The following is a 14,202-nucleotide window of genomic DNA, read 5'->3' as shown; positions in this document are numbered from 1 at the left end:
ATAAGACGGACTACGCCTTACTTTTCTTATCGTTACTCTCTTTTTCCCTTCCTAGAGAGAAAATTAATATTAAGAGACAAAGTCGTAATCTTATTGTTAATAACAATAATAGATACGACGAATGTATAAATAGATCGAAGGTGAAATATCTGGTGGAGAATGGGCGGATGATGATCAGATAGAAGGTGGTTAGGCGATGAGAGAGACATGGATGTATATAATTTTTCGTGATAGGGAAAAAAGCATGGCGCGGCACCTCGGTCGGAAGGTAGGCAGGCAGGCAGGCTGGTAGGCATCACCTCTCTATTCTCGGGAAGAAGGAAGGCTATAATCTGCTTGAGTTCACAGCCCGTCACATTGTCGGCTCGAGGGAAATCTAAAACCCGGTCCCAAATTCCCATGCTGCCCGACGTTGTTTCCCCCTCTCTTATTCTCTTGGTCCCTCTCCTACGGTTTTCGTCCACGCCCCCATCGCGCGGACCACAACGCGCGCGCCGTCTCTTCGTTATTACATGCGACGGGCATTTTCCTTTTTTGTTTCTTTTTCCATCGTCATCATCATTCCAGAGAGGCAGAATCCAACAGGCGATGATCCAACGATGTGAGAGAGAAAGAAGAAACAAAGGTTTGGCCCGCAAGTTCGTTTTCCCTCTTTCCCTCATTCCCCCCTCTCTCTCGAGCAGATCCAAGATTCTTCTTCTTCTTCTTCCTCTCCACTGTTCTATAGTAACGGGGTTTCATTTCAAAAGTCCGGGAAGAGATGGCCATGTCTGCAGGAAAAAGGGAAAAATGTCAGTATATCGGAGTTGTCAAACCTCATCATTGGAAAAAAGAAGTGTCAGAAGTTCAAGGGGAGGATAGGAAAAAGGGAAAAAACTTACGCATCCTCTCCACTTTGCCCATAAGCTTCCGTCTCCTCAGGGTACTTATCGAACAGACTGGCATCACCCACGCCGCCGCGAACCGGTGGAACGTACGGCGCATCGATATCCTTCTTGAGCAGTCGTTCCCAGGTAACTTCGGCGAACCACGGGTGCTGCATGACGTCTCGAGAGCCGCCGACCAGGTTTCCAAGGCGATGAGTGAGATCGGCGGTGATGAGTTTGGAGAGGAGATCCTGGGCGTCCGGATGGATGTAGGGAGGGTATTTGACGCGGCCCTTGAGGATGTTTTCGTAGATTTTTAGCGGGCTGCCGGCGTCCCAGAAGGGCGTGAAGCCAGCGAGCATTTCGAAGATCAGGATGCCGAGGGACCACCTAGACGAAATTTCGAAAAAAGATGTTAGTGGAGTGTTGAATGCGAGAGAAATGACGCTGATCGAGGAGAGAAAAATCCTGTTCCCCTCGTGCAAGGAAAGTACTCACCAATCTACACTCTTGTTGTATCCTTTACTCGCCACGACCTCAGGCGCGAGATAATCTGGGGTACCGCACAGTGTCCAGGTGATGTCCGGCACCTCCTTTGCAAAACCAAAATCTGTAATCTTAATGTGTCCATGACGGTCGAGGAGTAGGTTCTCGGGTTTCAAATCGCGGTAGATGATGTTCATGGAGTGGAGATAGTCGAGGGCGAGGGTGACTTCGGCAGCGTAGAATTTGGCGACGGGATTCGGGAACCGTTGAGACTTCCGTAGTAGGCTGAAGAGCTCGCCTCCTTCGATGAAATCCATGACCATGTACAAGTTCTTGGAGTCTTGCCATGTACCCCATAACGTGATGAGAAAGGGAAAGCGACATCGTTGCAGCATCTTGCGCTCGTCGTTGGTATGCTCAACTTGCTTCATCTTCACGACTTGTTGCTTCTTCAAAACCTTGACGGCGTAGAAGCGTTGATTGTGCTTGCTCTGAACGAGATGAACACGGCCAAAGGAACCAGTTCCTAGAGTCCGTGATATGGTGAAATCGGCCAGAGTGTATTTCCCTTTTGTCTCTCGCTTGGGATTTTGGAGAGGTCCCGTCGCCAGGTTCTGCAAGGTGGGCACGCCGCCAACGTTACCTTGCGAAGTATCCACGCCATGTTGATATGTCCCGTGTGCAGGCTGATTGAGTAGGTTTTGTATGTGTGGCTGAGTGGCCATCTTGTCCTTCTCGTCAGAAGGTGCAGAAGGTGTGTTGGCAGCGGTGACCGTACTCGGAGGGGCAGCAGGACTGGCACCGGTCGATGTTTGTTGTGGCGAGTCTGCCGACTGTAACTCGTGAGTACTGCTGAATGTGCTACTCTGGGTGACGGTAGGCGAGAGCGGCGTGCCGCCTCGTTCGACGACGGGCGAGGTGGGTGTGCTGATCTCGTTCGAACCGTGTGAGTCCTTGGCCTTCTTCTTTTTCAGAAAACTTCCTAACGACGGCATGGATCCTTGGCGCTTGGCTGGGATGCTCGAAGAAAGTTCGGAGGATGCCGTGGCTTTGACTGCAGGAGCGATGGACGGATGGAGGTTCGGAGTGTAATTCGGTGGAGGAATGTTGGGCGAGCGCGAATGAGGACTTGCCCGGCCCGAGCTGATGTGTGCCTTCACGGTGCGCGAATTCAAGAGTGACAGCGTGATCTATAACGATCACAATCGCGACGCTCTGGCTGCGTCTTCGAGTCGACGATACTAGCTTTCCAGGTTGAAATTGTCAGACCCACGAGATTGTCGCATCAGGCGCACATTCGAAGTGGCATATATTGTAAAGAGCGACAGGTCTCAGGCGGCGATCTTTTAGCTGGCAATGCGGAAGACCAGTAGGTGAGATGGTCGGATCGGTGGTGCGACAATCGGGCTGCGGCCAATGGTACAGTGCAAGTAATATCTGGAGTCAAGATGACAGGTTTAGGTCCAACGGCGTGTCTCACGTCGCGACGTGCACAGTGAAATTAAGGATTCGTTGTGAGCGGTCACTCGGTGGAGATTTGGCGAAGCTCCCTCGCTTGGGCTACCGCTGAAACGTGGCTGGTAGATAAAGGCGGTGGTGGTTATCGATGGCGCCGATGATGTCAATGCGCCGGTAAGAATGCGCTCGAGGTCGTAGGATTATAAGGGTCGTGAGGATTGGTGGGTGATAGGTGGTGGTGGTGGAGGAGGAGGAGAAGGAGGAGGAGGTAAAGTATGTTTGTCGCGAGGTGAAGGAAGAGGGAGAACTACGACGACAATGGGTGAGCTGAGGGAGAAGAAGACGAAGGAGCTCGTCCAGCCGCTGTTGCTGGTGTGTGAAGCACGCAGTAGAGTACCGCACACGTGCGTGATGTATGCGGCGTGCCCGAACCGTGAACGCAAGCGACACAGAGAGAACAGCTGCCCAGCTGGAGAATGGCGAGAAAGCGAGAGAGGATGACCTGAGCTTGGCGGGATTTTGGGACGGAGCGGGGCGTGCAGCGGGCGGCGGGGCTCCCCAGGGAACGGACGGGTCAGCGGCGGTCGTCTCTGTCCGATTCCAATCTCTCCGAGTCTTCTTGTTGTTAACTTCAATAACACATACAGAACGAAGTATCCGGTGCGGTTGGTGGTGAAGAGTGATGGCTTCGGATGCAGACAGTACTGGTACAATTGGACAAGAACCGATGAGTATTGTGTTATGATCGTGGTGATAGCACCCTTGGAACTCTCAATGCTTGTGCAGTTGTTTCTGTATTTACATCGATCAAGGGAAGCTCAACTCGGACGACAAGGCGAACATGTAGAAAGGAGAGGAAGCCATTGGAAATACATTGAACATTTAATTCAGAGCGAGAAATTCAATACAGCCATTTAACATGGATCCATACCGATCGCCGTCCTCTTGTCTCTCTCGTCGTCTATCTTTTCCGAATCTAAGGTGGCATACGGTAACAACCACATCACCGAGCTATGATGAGAGAGCTTCCCAAGGACGCCTACCTAGGTAATTATGTTACCCGTCTTTTCGATCGCACGTTCTTCCAGTTCGATACTGCTACTGCAGCTCGCTGAAACGTGGGAGAAAGAGACCGAATCCATCCGGAGATGAATGGACAGACAACTATCGTCGAGAAATCCATTGAGAGCTCGAATGGGAATTGATGAGAATGCCCAGGTGATGAGAGCAGATGGCGCGTCAATGGCTCTCCGGCGAAGTGGCATTATTAGGCAGGTGCAGACGGGTGGGGACAGGAGCTGGACACGAGCAGTGGCATGATCGACTTCTCGCGAAATATTCCTTAGGATATCTGACCCGCTGGATCGCCGTATTGACGAGCCGTCCATTCAGTTGCCCCGCGTCGCAATATCTGCCCGCGATCATCGTCACATCGACAATTCCTATCCCGACATTGACGCGTTTGGCTAGATTCAACAGTCGATGGTAGCGAACTCGGCCTGGATGTGATGGTTCCGTGGTAGTCGGCATTGGTGGAATTTTGAAACGTGAACATATCCATAGATGTCACCATAGATAGGCACATAGGGAACTGGTCCAATCTATTCATAGAACATTAACTTATTCGTCACCACAAAACTTTTCGGCAGGAGGATCAGCGACAAGGTGGTGATGAGACACCTATCTGCGGCTGTTCGGTATCGGTGGTGATGATGATGATGATGATGATGATGATGATGCGAAACTAACCGCAAGGCCGTCAAATGCTCTTGCACATTTTGATATCTCACGGCATTGGCCTCGTAAGGTTCATGGATTCTCGAACAGAGGTCATCCCCACGACTCCAACCCTTGGGAGGAAGTTGTCGACGAGATGCTGATGAGTCAGCATGCTTATATCCATGGATTACCTCAAATGAAGAGCTTTGGATCTGACTGTTTCTATCTCGAGTTATTAGACGCTGCCAATAGCCTCAGGATACCTAGATACTTGTGGACATCTGCTCGTCAACGGGAAGCGAGTTCACTCGTTGCTACGTGAAGGTCGTGCGTCTGAGTGAGTTGTGAAGCCATCTCGGACGCTCTTTTTCTAGCCCTGGACATAGACGCTCATAGCTGAACCGCATCTGAAATACGATTAGATCGTGTTAGGGAGTCCATCAATGTACACTTTACTGTAGATAGTACTCCACGATGGGTGCGAAATTGTGTATACTGTACATCGTTGTTGTTTCCACACCTACTATGTATCGGAAGAACGGGAAGCATTGCGCGGCAGTAGTTTGGCTCGTCCTGGACAACAACAACTCCGCAGAGGACAGATGGTTGGCCGGCATTGAAGACGTCATCCACACAGTACTATTAACTGCATATACCTAGTAGTAAGCCCTGGCGAGAACAGAACCCTACTTCCCAGGTAGGTATCAAACGCGGAGGAGGATCCGCGTCAACCTCGGGACGACCTGTGGAAGGAGCTAGCCACGCAGAATGCGCGTCGCAGGCACAGTAACATCAAGTGACTACCTACCTAGCTAGGTACTACTGCTGCTACTGCAACCACTGTACGTACTTCCTGTTCAGTCCTGCCTCTACTCCGCGCATCCGAGTCGTGTCTTCACTGTGCATACTAGGTACTGTATCATTGTTGTTATCCTCGCACCGTCTAGCTATCCTGCTCGCACTCGTACAGCAGGGGCCATGTAAGAAGCATCTCACAACCCCGCCACCAACATTCACACGCAATGAACGTCCAGCGCGCCGCATTTTTGGGGAGCAGAGGACAGTGGAGCAAGCGCTATTCGTGCACCGAACGGGAACAGTCTGATGGGACTCCACGATCTGACTTGTGATCATCGACGTGCTGACCATCTGTTCTTTGAAGACTCCGGGGCTATAGTCTATAACAGGGCATTATTAGTACCGTAGCATTCAGCTATCTCAATCGCTCGATCGACGGATGGGGATACATATTCGTAGCACAGTACCACCCTCTCACTGTCATACGCCGATCTCTCACTCCCTCTCTCTATATTCATGCTTCCTCTCCTTTGATCTCTTCATGTCTCTATCACCGTATTAAGATACCCACTCACATCTCTTACCCATCTCGTCTGATTTACCACAGCATATTCGCCCTGATTCGACATCAAGATGGCCGGCGACAAACCATGGCCGCAAGTGCCGGTCGGCAACAAGGATAACAACAACGCTGCCGTGGTCATCATTGGGGGAGGCTTGGCGGGCATGTGTGCCGCCATCGATCTCATCAAGCGCAACAACTGTCGAAACTTCATCATACTGGAGAAATCAGCAAGCCTGGGAGGAACATGGTGAGTCGAAAGTGCCGCCGATCCATGTCTGACAGATGCAGACATATGAAGCACATGGCACTCATGCGAATGCTCCCAGGAACGACAACAAGTACCCCGGCTGCTGCTGCGACGTCGGCTCAATCCTCTACAGCTACAGCTTCGCACCCAACCCCGACTGGACGCGCAATTATCCCGGCCAAGAAGAGATCCTCGCCTATCTCACCGGAGTGGCGCAATCCTACGGGCTCTACCAACACGTTCGTTTCAGCTCGACCGTCACCGATGCGACATGGGACGACGCCACCCAGCAATGGCACGTGCGAGTGAAAAGAGCAGAAGGGACCAAAGAGGCAGAGTCAACACCCGAGTATACCCTACGGACGGATTTCTTGGTCAGCGCAGTCGGACAGCTAAACACGCCGAAGTATCCGGATATCCCAGGATTGGACAAGGATGGATTTGACGGCAAGATTATTCACTCCGCGAGGTGGGATTGGTCATATGATCTGAACGATAAAAAGATTGCGCTGTTGGGGAATGGTAGGTCGACCTGCTTTCCTATATGACCATCACTTGCTCAAGGCGAGACGAGAAGTGTTGGCTAATCAAGAGATCGCAATCCAGGCTGCACGGCGGTTCAAATCCTGCCCGAGATCGCCAAAGTCGCCAAACATGTTACGGTCTTTCAACGTACTCCCAATTGGCTGGTGCCGCGATCCGACAGGCCCGTCTCGGCTGTGACACAGGGTGTCTATCGATATGTTCCCGGCGCCATGTCCTTTATGCGCGGCGTTGCCATGGAATATGGCGAACTGGCGCATAATGCGCTCAAGGGAGAGGCAGGCACGATCGCCAGAATGGCGCACCAGAGGGCTAGCAATGTGAGTAGGACATGTTTCCGAGACCGACAGATTAATGCCATCTTCCTTTCTCGACCAGAGATCAATGATTAATCATTCTTGCAGCATATCGCGAAATCGTTGGCTGGCCACCCGGAACTTCAGGAGAAAGTCACACCCAAATACAGAGTCGGTTGCAAGCGTATCATCGCCAGTGACGACTACTACCCAGCACTTCTCCGACCCAACGTCGATCTCGAAACCCGTCCAATCCACGGCGTTTGCGGCAAAAACATCAAAGTCATCGATCCCGAGACGAATGAACCCACCGATAGCCTCTCCGACTACGACCTGATCGTCTGCGCCACGGGGTTCCAATCCCTCGACTTCATGCACCCGATCAAAATGTACGGTCTGGACCACCGCTCGATCCATGATGTCTGGGAAGGCGGCGCACGAGCGCTCTACGGCATCGCGGTCGAATCCATGCCCAACTTCGGCATGCTCTACGGACCCAACACCAACCTCGGCCACAACAGCATCATCCTCATGCTCGAGGCCCAAAGCCGATACATCAACGGCATGATCGGCGAGGTTCTCCGAGCGAAACGCCAAAATCAGCCCATCCGCCTCACCCCCAAACCCGCGCGGGTCGCGGCCTTTGATGAGGAAATCCAAGGGGAACTCAAGGCCAGTGCGTGGAACGATCCGAATGTGAACTCGTGGTATAAGACCGCCGAGGGCAGAATTGTGAACAACTGGAGTCGCAACGTCGTGGATTATCAAAAGTTGGTATCGAACGTGCGGCTCGAGGAGGACTTTGATGTGGTAGTGGTGCAGCAGAGCAACGACTCGGACAAGGCCGATTCTCCATCAACGGTCCCGAGAGTCGGCGGGAGGAAGAAGATCCATGTGGGTCGAGTGCACGAGGAATTGCGGCCCAGTAAAACGACATTGTATGTCCTGGGCGCCGTCGCGGGTGCGGCGGCGATCGCGGGTGGATTTCTGGCGAGGAATCCGAAATTGCTGGAGGAGCTGAGGAGTTCGATAGCGTAGAATTTCATCTCTGCCCGGGTCGTGATTCAACCGAAGGGTTTTTTGGTTCCTTTTTCTACCCGGGAATGAACTGTTTCAATCTCCGTCGTCCATCTCGTCGTTGTTGCTGCCTCGCCGCGCGTCTTCAGATCCCTCCTCCCGCGAACTCCCCGATCCCCTACGAAATCCATTCCTGATCTCCAAATCCCTCACATGAATCTCCTCCACTTCGCCCTCATCGCTGCCACTGCCCAACCTTCCTTCCTCCTCATCATCACCATCTCCCCCCCGATCCAACTCATCTAATTCCTCCCCTAGCGCACTAACCCTCTCCTCAAGCCGATCCTCATCCTCCAAAAAGGCTCTAGGATGAATCTTGGGCAACGGCGTCGCACAGACCCGACTGCCCATCAGCAGCTCATCGACGAACTCATCCACAAACGTGATCCTCCAGCCCTCCCTCATCCTGCGTCGCAATTTCCGCTTATCGCTCAGGAGCGGCTCCAGCGTGGTGTACACCTCCTCGTCGACCTCCCACGTCAAGCGGACGTAGAACGCCGCCAGCGCGCGCAGATACTTGAACTCCTCCCCCGCGAGGCCCAGGTAGAACAATATGATGCCCTTCGCCGGCGTGAGCTGCAGCAGCTTGAAGGCCAGGCAGAGGAAGGGAGAGGGCTTCTGCGCCGCGCCGTGCGTCCCGCCGATGTAGGTGAGCTCGAGCGCGCGGTCGAGCAGCGTGGCCGCGTTGAGCCCGAAGCATTGCTCCTTCCAGTAGTAGCTGTCGGTGATGCGGTCCCGCACGGGCTTGGGGAGGAGCTTGAGCGGGTTGTCGTTGTGGATGAGGTGGCCGGTGTAGCCGCGGTCGTCGAGCGCGCGTTTGGCGTCGGCTTGGTGCGTCATTTTGTCTCTGGGTTCTCTGGCGTGTGTTTTGGGGAGATTTGGAGGCAAGGCGCGCAGATGGTTGGTCGGTCGGTTGGTTATGACATTATGGGAGAGTCTCTTTTGACGTGGAGTGGTGATGTTCGGAATTGTTCTTTGCCGTGCAGGTCTTCCAATCCGGGTTGCACGTTCGCTCGATTTAGGAATTCTTTCGAGAAAGCTTGAGCGCGAGTCATGAGGAGATATCGATTGTTGCTCTGACGACGGGATTTGTTACAGTGGACATGATGACATAGTGAAGGGTTCAATGATTTCAAGGGTTGGTTCCCTCTACACACGATAATTACCCTTGCGTATTGATGTTTCAATGGTTGAAATGATGTTTAATGCACTGCGACCACTGTCGCAACCTCACTTCTGAATTTTGATGGTGCCGTGTGGGTGTGGCGATCATTGGAAAGTTTCGGTCCTGCGTTTCTTTTCACGCTTGAGCGGTAGGGCAGCGATCTTACGGTGACTTTGCCAGGGGAGCGCACACGACAACACTTCGTGGTGGCGTTATGGCAGGAGTCGTGAGATCTTCATTACATCGTTCCGCTTCGAGAGATTGAAAGATCAATTCGAGCGGATGCATGTAGAGCGTCTGATCTCCATCTTCATTGCTTTGTCCGCGGAAATCGAACGATTCTTTAGGGTAGAAGTTCCAACGTGTTTAACCCAAACCCTGGAAATTCGCCGCCCCTGACAGCGGTGATGATGAAATGCTCCATCGTTTGTAGTCCAACTGTCAATGGTTGTTCATCTGAGACAACATAATCAAAATGCCGACTGATCAAGGAGACAAGAGAGATGATGAGGAAGAGGTGTACAGAGTCCTTGTTACAGGCGCAAACAGGTATGTCGACACCATCTCACGGGGTCTCATACGGTCATCTCCAGATCATCGCGTTGGACAATTCGAGCGACACAATTCTGAGTGTCACCGGATTACCCTGATCGAAAGTGACAGAAATGCTGACGAAATTACTCCAACTATAGCGGTCTTGGATTTTCAATCTGCTGTCGTGTAATTGACGAGTTTCTCGAGACGAGACCTGCCTCACATTCACTGCATATCCTCTTCTCTACGCGAGATGTCAAGAAAAGCGACGACACACAGCGACGTCTCCGACTGCACCTGGACCACACCGTGTACAAGTCTCACAACAAACGACCTCTGACCAGCGTCGCTCGAATCAAACTGGAAGGGGTCCAAGTCGATCTCCTCCGCTTCACAACCATCAAGGCGCTCGCAAAGCAATTACTCCAGCGCGGCCAACAACTCGATGCCGTAGTCTGGAACGCAGGTATCGCCAATTGGCGCGGCCTGAACTGGTTATCCGCGACATGGCTCGTCCTCACCGATCTCGTGCACACCACGACCTATCCCTCCTACATGCTCTGCGAAGTCGGTCTGCTCGCCAAACCCCAGCTCGCCGACTCGAAATCCGACGCGAAATCCATCTCCTCATCTCAAACTCCCCCGGATGACTCAGAACCTCGCGTCGGCCGCATCTTCGCCGCCAATGTCTTCGGCCACTATCTCCTAACCCACTGGCTGCGACCCTTGTTCACCTCGCAAACCCGAATCATCTGGACATCCAGCATCACCGCTCTCACCGAGACCTTCTCCCCCGCAGATATCCAGAGTCTGACCAACGAGCCTTCTTACGAAGGCTCCAAGCGTCTCACCGACCTACTCGTTCTAACCTCCGAATTACCTTCCACAGCAAGCTACCTAGACTCCTTCCTCCCTGTATCGTCATCTGCAGCAGAAAAGAAGGGTAAAGTGGATGCCCGCCCGAAGATGTTCGTCACCCATCCCGGCGTCGTGGGGACTTCCATCGCCGATTTGAACCCCGTCATGGCCTTTTTCATGGTTCTCGTCTTCTACATCGCGCGCTGGCTGGGGAGTCCCTGGCATGGAATCACGCCGTACAAAGGCGCGGTGGCTGTTGTCAAACTCCTCCTCAGTCCAACTCCATCATCGTCCTCGGGAGGCGATGGTGGCCAAGACGACATCATCCACTCCGAATCAATCTCCGGGAAGGGCAAATGGGGCTCGGCAGTAAATGTTTGGGGCCAGGAATATGTAGGTCGGACAGAGGTCGAAGGGTGGGGATTTGGGGGTAAAATTGGCGAGACTCCGCCGGGAAGTGTGACAGGTTCCCTGGGCAGATTCCGGGGATGGAAAGAGCTCACGGAGGAAGGGAGGGTGGAGTTTGAGGAGCAGGGCAGGCAGGCGTGGAAGGAGATGGAGGCGATGAGAGTGGATTGGGAGAGGAGGTTGGGCGAGGTCGATTAGTGGGAGAGTTGGGAAATATCCGCTGGAGGGAGCATTGCACATGCTGTGTAGGTTAAAGATGGGGTCGATTTATGCCTTCCCGAATAACAAAAACACCACTGAACGAAAGGACTCCGCAGATGACAAGATTGTCGTGAATGACGGGAGCGGGAAAGGCGTGTGTGTGCGTATCTGCGAGGTAAACCTGGCAAGGGAAAGACAACAGAATTTGCATCCAGCCCGTGGCTCATGCTATCAAGAATTCGGTGCGCGGAAGAAAAGAGTATCGCTCTCGGATCATGTCGATGTCATCGGGGTCTGTGAAACGACTGTAACCAGAAGTCAGCGCAAAAGTGAATGCGAAGGAATCAAAGCGGTAGAGACTCACCAGGGTCCAGTGACATGGTGATACTCGAAGATACGCCGCAACGTGAACATGTACGCGGTGTTTGGGAAGAGGACGATCTCATCCCCACTCTTCGCCGTCTTCGGAGCCACAACGCAGCTTCCCATGCGAGTCAAGAAGATATTTGAACCGTCGTAGATCCACTGCGGGAATTTCTCGGAGTAGAAATATTTCCAGAGTACGTCTGTCAATTCGACTGCAGCATCTCGTGATCGCGGCGGGAATTGTGGGGCGCTGAGAGATTCTAGCTTCCGCACATCGCCGTCAGGCAATGCATCCTCTCCATGTGCTTCGGTGGGATCGCACTGGCCGCCGAAGCTCCATTGATAGATGTCGAACATACGAGCATCGAGGAAGAACAAAATTGAAAGCCAGAACGCCTTGGTGCCGTAGTTATCGTGGGCAGAAGGATCGCTGACCATCTTAGCTGAAGCCAAGACACTGTTAGCGAACGCTTCTCGATCAGAGATATCAATGCGGATTGCGCGATCGATCTTGTTGAGAATATAGCCCCAGGATTCGAGTAGCCGGTGATCATCTCTAATCTTGCAAAACGTATGTTCGGTCTTGGCAATGGCTGATCCTAGCGAATATCCATTGAAATGCATCTCGGGACAAAGCTGCTCTCTCCAGTCCGGGACCCACGAGGGAAGTATACGGTCTCGACGATGGCGGTGATCGGCAGCGCACGATAGAATGTCCAGATTATTTTGATGAAGGATAATGTTCTCTGCAGCCTCGATCATGATTGCTTCGCATGATCGATGATAGTCGGGTTCAACGAGTGGCAACTCTGTCCCTGCACAAATGCGATAGATCTCCAGCATCGAGAATATCTTGTCCCTCGGAACTCCACTCTCTCTGGTTCGTGCTGCCTGGAGAATAGCGACAACAGGATTTCGTACTTCTCGAATAGTAGATTGCGCGATTCGGGAGGAAGAAAGTCCCCGACCAACAAGTTCTCGCATATGGAGCATCGGTGTCGGTCCTGCCCGCACTTGAGAAGCTCCGACTATGGTCTCGTCAGCAGAAGCCTGCAAATCTCGGCGTCTTTCGAGACTGCATGCTTTCCTCGGCAGAAGCGTGAAATCTGCCCATGTACTGCTCAAATCTGCCAATGCTACACGGAGCGATTCTATAGAGCATGAGTTGGTTCCGCACTGGATGATGACGTTTTCGGGCAACACAATCTCTTGAAAGATCCACGCTCTAGTGAAAAAGTGTTGCGTGAAAACTTTGCCAAGAGCATCATTCAGAACTCTCCACGGATGTTGTGAGTCCAATTCTTTATTTTGGAACTCCCGTCTGAGGTCAGTCTTATTGATCAGCTCGTCGAAAAGTGCAAATATGTCTTTAGCTCCCGGGAAGCCAAGGCCTAGCCATGCAACGACCCTCTCAGCAATCTGGAACAACTTGCCCATCAGTTTCACCTGAGAAGCCCTTTCTTCCAGATTGCTTTGGTCGATACATATTGCATCGACCCATATGACTTTAGACACGGATAAGTCACGCAATGTCAGCAAAACCTCGTGCAAATTCTGGGTGATCGAAAAATCCTGGTCGTCAATTAAAACCTTGCATTTATTCTCTTGACTGCCCCATACGAAGGATATAGCTTCATATTTAGGTTTATCCAGCGAAGAAGAATGCGAGAGTCTACAGCGAACTGTCTCTTTGAGCGAAGGCGCCGGTAGTAGAGTAATCAGACGAAAAGAGGCATTATCTTTCGGTAGTGGTTGATAGATTGAGTTATGGTCTTGTGAGGCTGGACTGACAATGGTGGTCTCTTCTTGACATAAACACTCAAGCAAGAACACAAACAGTTTCTCATCGAAAGAGCTGCTCAAGCTTTGCCTCATATGTCGAACCAAGATGGTCCATGCGATACCGAGGGTAGCGTCGTTGTGTTCCGTAAACTCTGGGAGTTCGTGATGGAGAAGACGCACGATCAAGCCACTTGACTTCTGCAGGAATGATTCGTTGATGAGCTCACATCTGCAGATTGAGACTACATAGCTTCGCGTCACCTCATCATCAGCTATGGTGTAATCTGCAACTGGAATCTTTAAATGACCCGATCGAAGCAGGTCACAGATGTGTCCCGTAGGATCATCGAGCGACCGGGCCTTCATCAATTCGTGAATACATTGCTCCCTCCAGGTAAAGCCCAGCTGATGTAGATTCATGATGCCAGTTGAAGTCCTCAAAAACGTGGTCTAGATTTCGCAATGGGACGTCCTCTCTACCAGATTCCTCCAGTTGCACTAGAATACCGGTGATCAATATGTCGACCGATGTGATTACACAATAGAGTCTGCATGTCTTCCGGGCCAGCAAATGCCTTGAACCTGCAGCCCATACATACATACCAAGTGCTCGTGAATTCACCTGCAAGTGCTGTAGCTACAGCCCAGTACCCTGGTACCCTTGAGTTGAGTGTCTTCATGCATGCAGGCGGCTGCTTTGGTGATGGTGGCGTATTACCCCACTAGGAAGATCTTGGAGTCTGACCGGTGAGAATGCAATAGTGATCGAACAACCCGATGCAAATCACAATTGACGTTCGAGCTCATGTTAGCGCTCGTGGTAGCGCTACATT

General features: G+C 52.1%; 7 protein-coding genes across 7 annotated transcripts; 2 read left to right on the top strand and 5 right to left on the bottom strand.

The window, feature by feature from the left end:
* Positions 1 to 10: 10 nt before the first annotated feature.
* Positions 11 to 536, bottom strand: K489DRAFT_380656 (uncharacterized protein). The gene has a single exon (XM_033604926.1). The coding sequence runs from the start codon at positions 399 to 401 to the stop codon at positions 33 to 35; it is 369 nt and encodes a 122-aa protein (XP_033458952.1). The 5' UTR covers positions 402 to 536; the 3' UTR covers positions 11 to 32.
* A 341-nt stretch (positions 537 to 877) lies between these two features.
* On the bottom strand, positions 878 to 2,347 carry K489DRAFT_320405 (Pkinase-domain-containing protein; the record flags this gene model as incomplete). Its single annotated transcript, XM_033601452.1, has 2 exons — positions 878 to 1,256; positions 1,365 to 2,347. The coding sequence occupies 2 exons, from the start codon at positions 2,345 to 2,347 to the stop codon at positions 878 to 880; spliced, it is 1,362 nt and encodes a 453-aa protein (XP_033458951.1).
* Positions 2,348 to 5,819: 3,472 nt separating this feature from the next.
* On the top strand, positions 5,820 to 8,054 carry K489DRAFT_228282 (FAD/NAD(P)-binding domain-containing protein). Its single transcript, XM_033599788.1, has 4 exons — positions 5,820 to 6,139; positions 6,219 to 6,661; positions 6,746 to 7,002; positions 7,087 to 8,054. Exons 1-4 carry the CDS (start codon positions 5,961 to 5,963, stop codon positions 8,014 to 8,016), a joined length of 1,809 nt encoding a protein of 602 aa, XP_033458950.1. The 5' UTR covers positions 5,820 to 5,960; the 3' UTR covers positions 8,017 to 8,054.
* A 37-nt stretch (positions 8,055 to 8,091) lies between these two features.
* K489DRAFT_321046 (PRP38-domain-containing protein) lies at positions 8,092 to 8,895 on the bottom strand (the record flags this gene model as incomplete). The annotated part of the gene is made up of 1 exon (XM_033601510.1): positions 8,092 to 8,895. One exon carries the CDS (start codon positions 8,893 to 8,895, stop codon positions 8,092 to 8,094), a length of 804 nt encoding a protein of 267 aa, XP_033458949.1.
* Positions 8,896 to 9,427: 532 nt separating this feature from the next.
* K489DRAFT_357684 (3-ketosteroid reductase) lies at positions 9,428 to 11,527 on the top strand. Its single transcript, XM_033602564.1, has 2 exons — positions 9,428 to 9,769; positions 9,913 to 11,527. The coding sequence occupies exons 1-2, from the start codon at positions 9,696 to 9,698 to the stop codon at positions 11,216 to 11,218; spliced, it is 1,380 nt and encodes a 459-aa protein (XP_033458948.1). The 5' UTR covers positions 9,428 to 9,695; the 3' UTR covers positions 11,219 to 11,527.
* K489DRAFT_228268 (uncharacterized protein) lies at positions 11,437 to 12,718 on the bottom strand. Its single transcript, XM_033599787.1, has one exon. It carries the CDS (start codon positions 12,578 to 12,580, stop codon positions 11,582 to 11,584), a length of 999 nt encoding a protein of 332 aa, XP_033458947.1. The 5' UTR covers positions 12,581 to 12,718; the 3' UTR covers positions 11,437 to 11,581.
* A 258-nt stretch (positions 12,719 to 12,976) lies between these two features.
* On the bottom strand, positions 12,977 to 13,462 carry K489DRAFT_320418 (uncharacterized protein; the record flags this gene model as incomplete). The annotated part of the gene is made up of 1 exon (XM_033601453.1): positions 12,977 to 13,462. A coding segment is annotated over one exon (486 nt), but the record flags the coding sequence as incomplete, so codon positions are not given.
* Positions 13,463 to 14,202: the final 740 nt, after the last annotated feature.

The sequence above is a fragment of the Dissoconium aciculare genome (assembly GCF_010015565.1).
Source record: "Dissoconium aciculare CBS 342.82 unplaced genomic scaffold K489scaffold_7, whole genome shotgun sequence".
NCBI classification, from domain to species: domain Eukaryota; kingdom Fungi; phylum Ascomycota; class Dothideomycetes; order Mycosphaerellales; family Dissoconiaceae; genus Dissoconium; species Dissoconium aciculare.
Note: the sequence above shows the minus strand (reverse complement) of the source record. Positions and strands in the feature narration are given on the sequence as shown.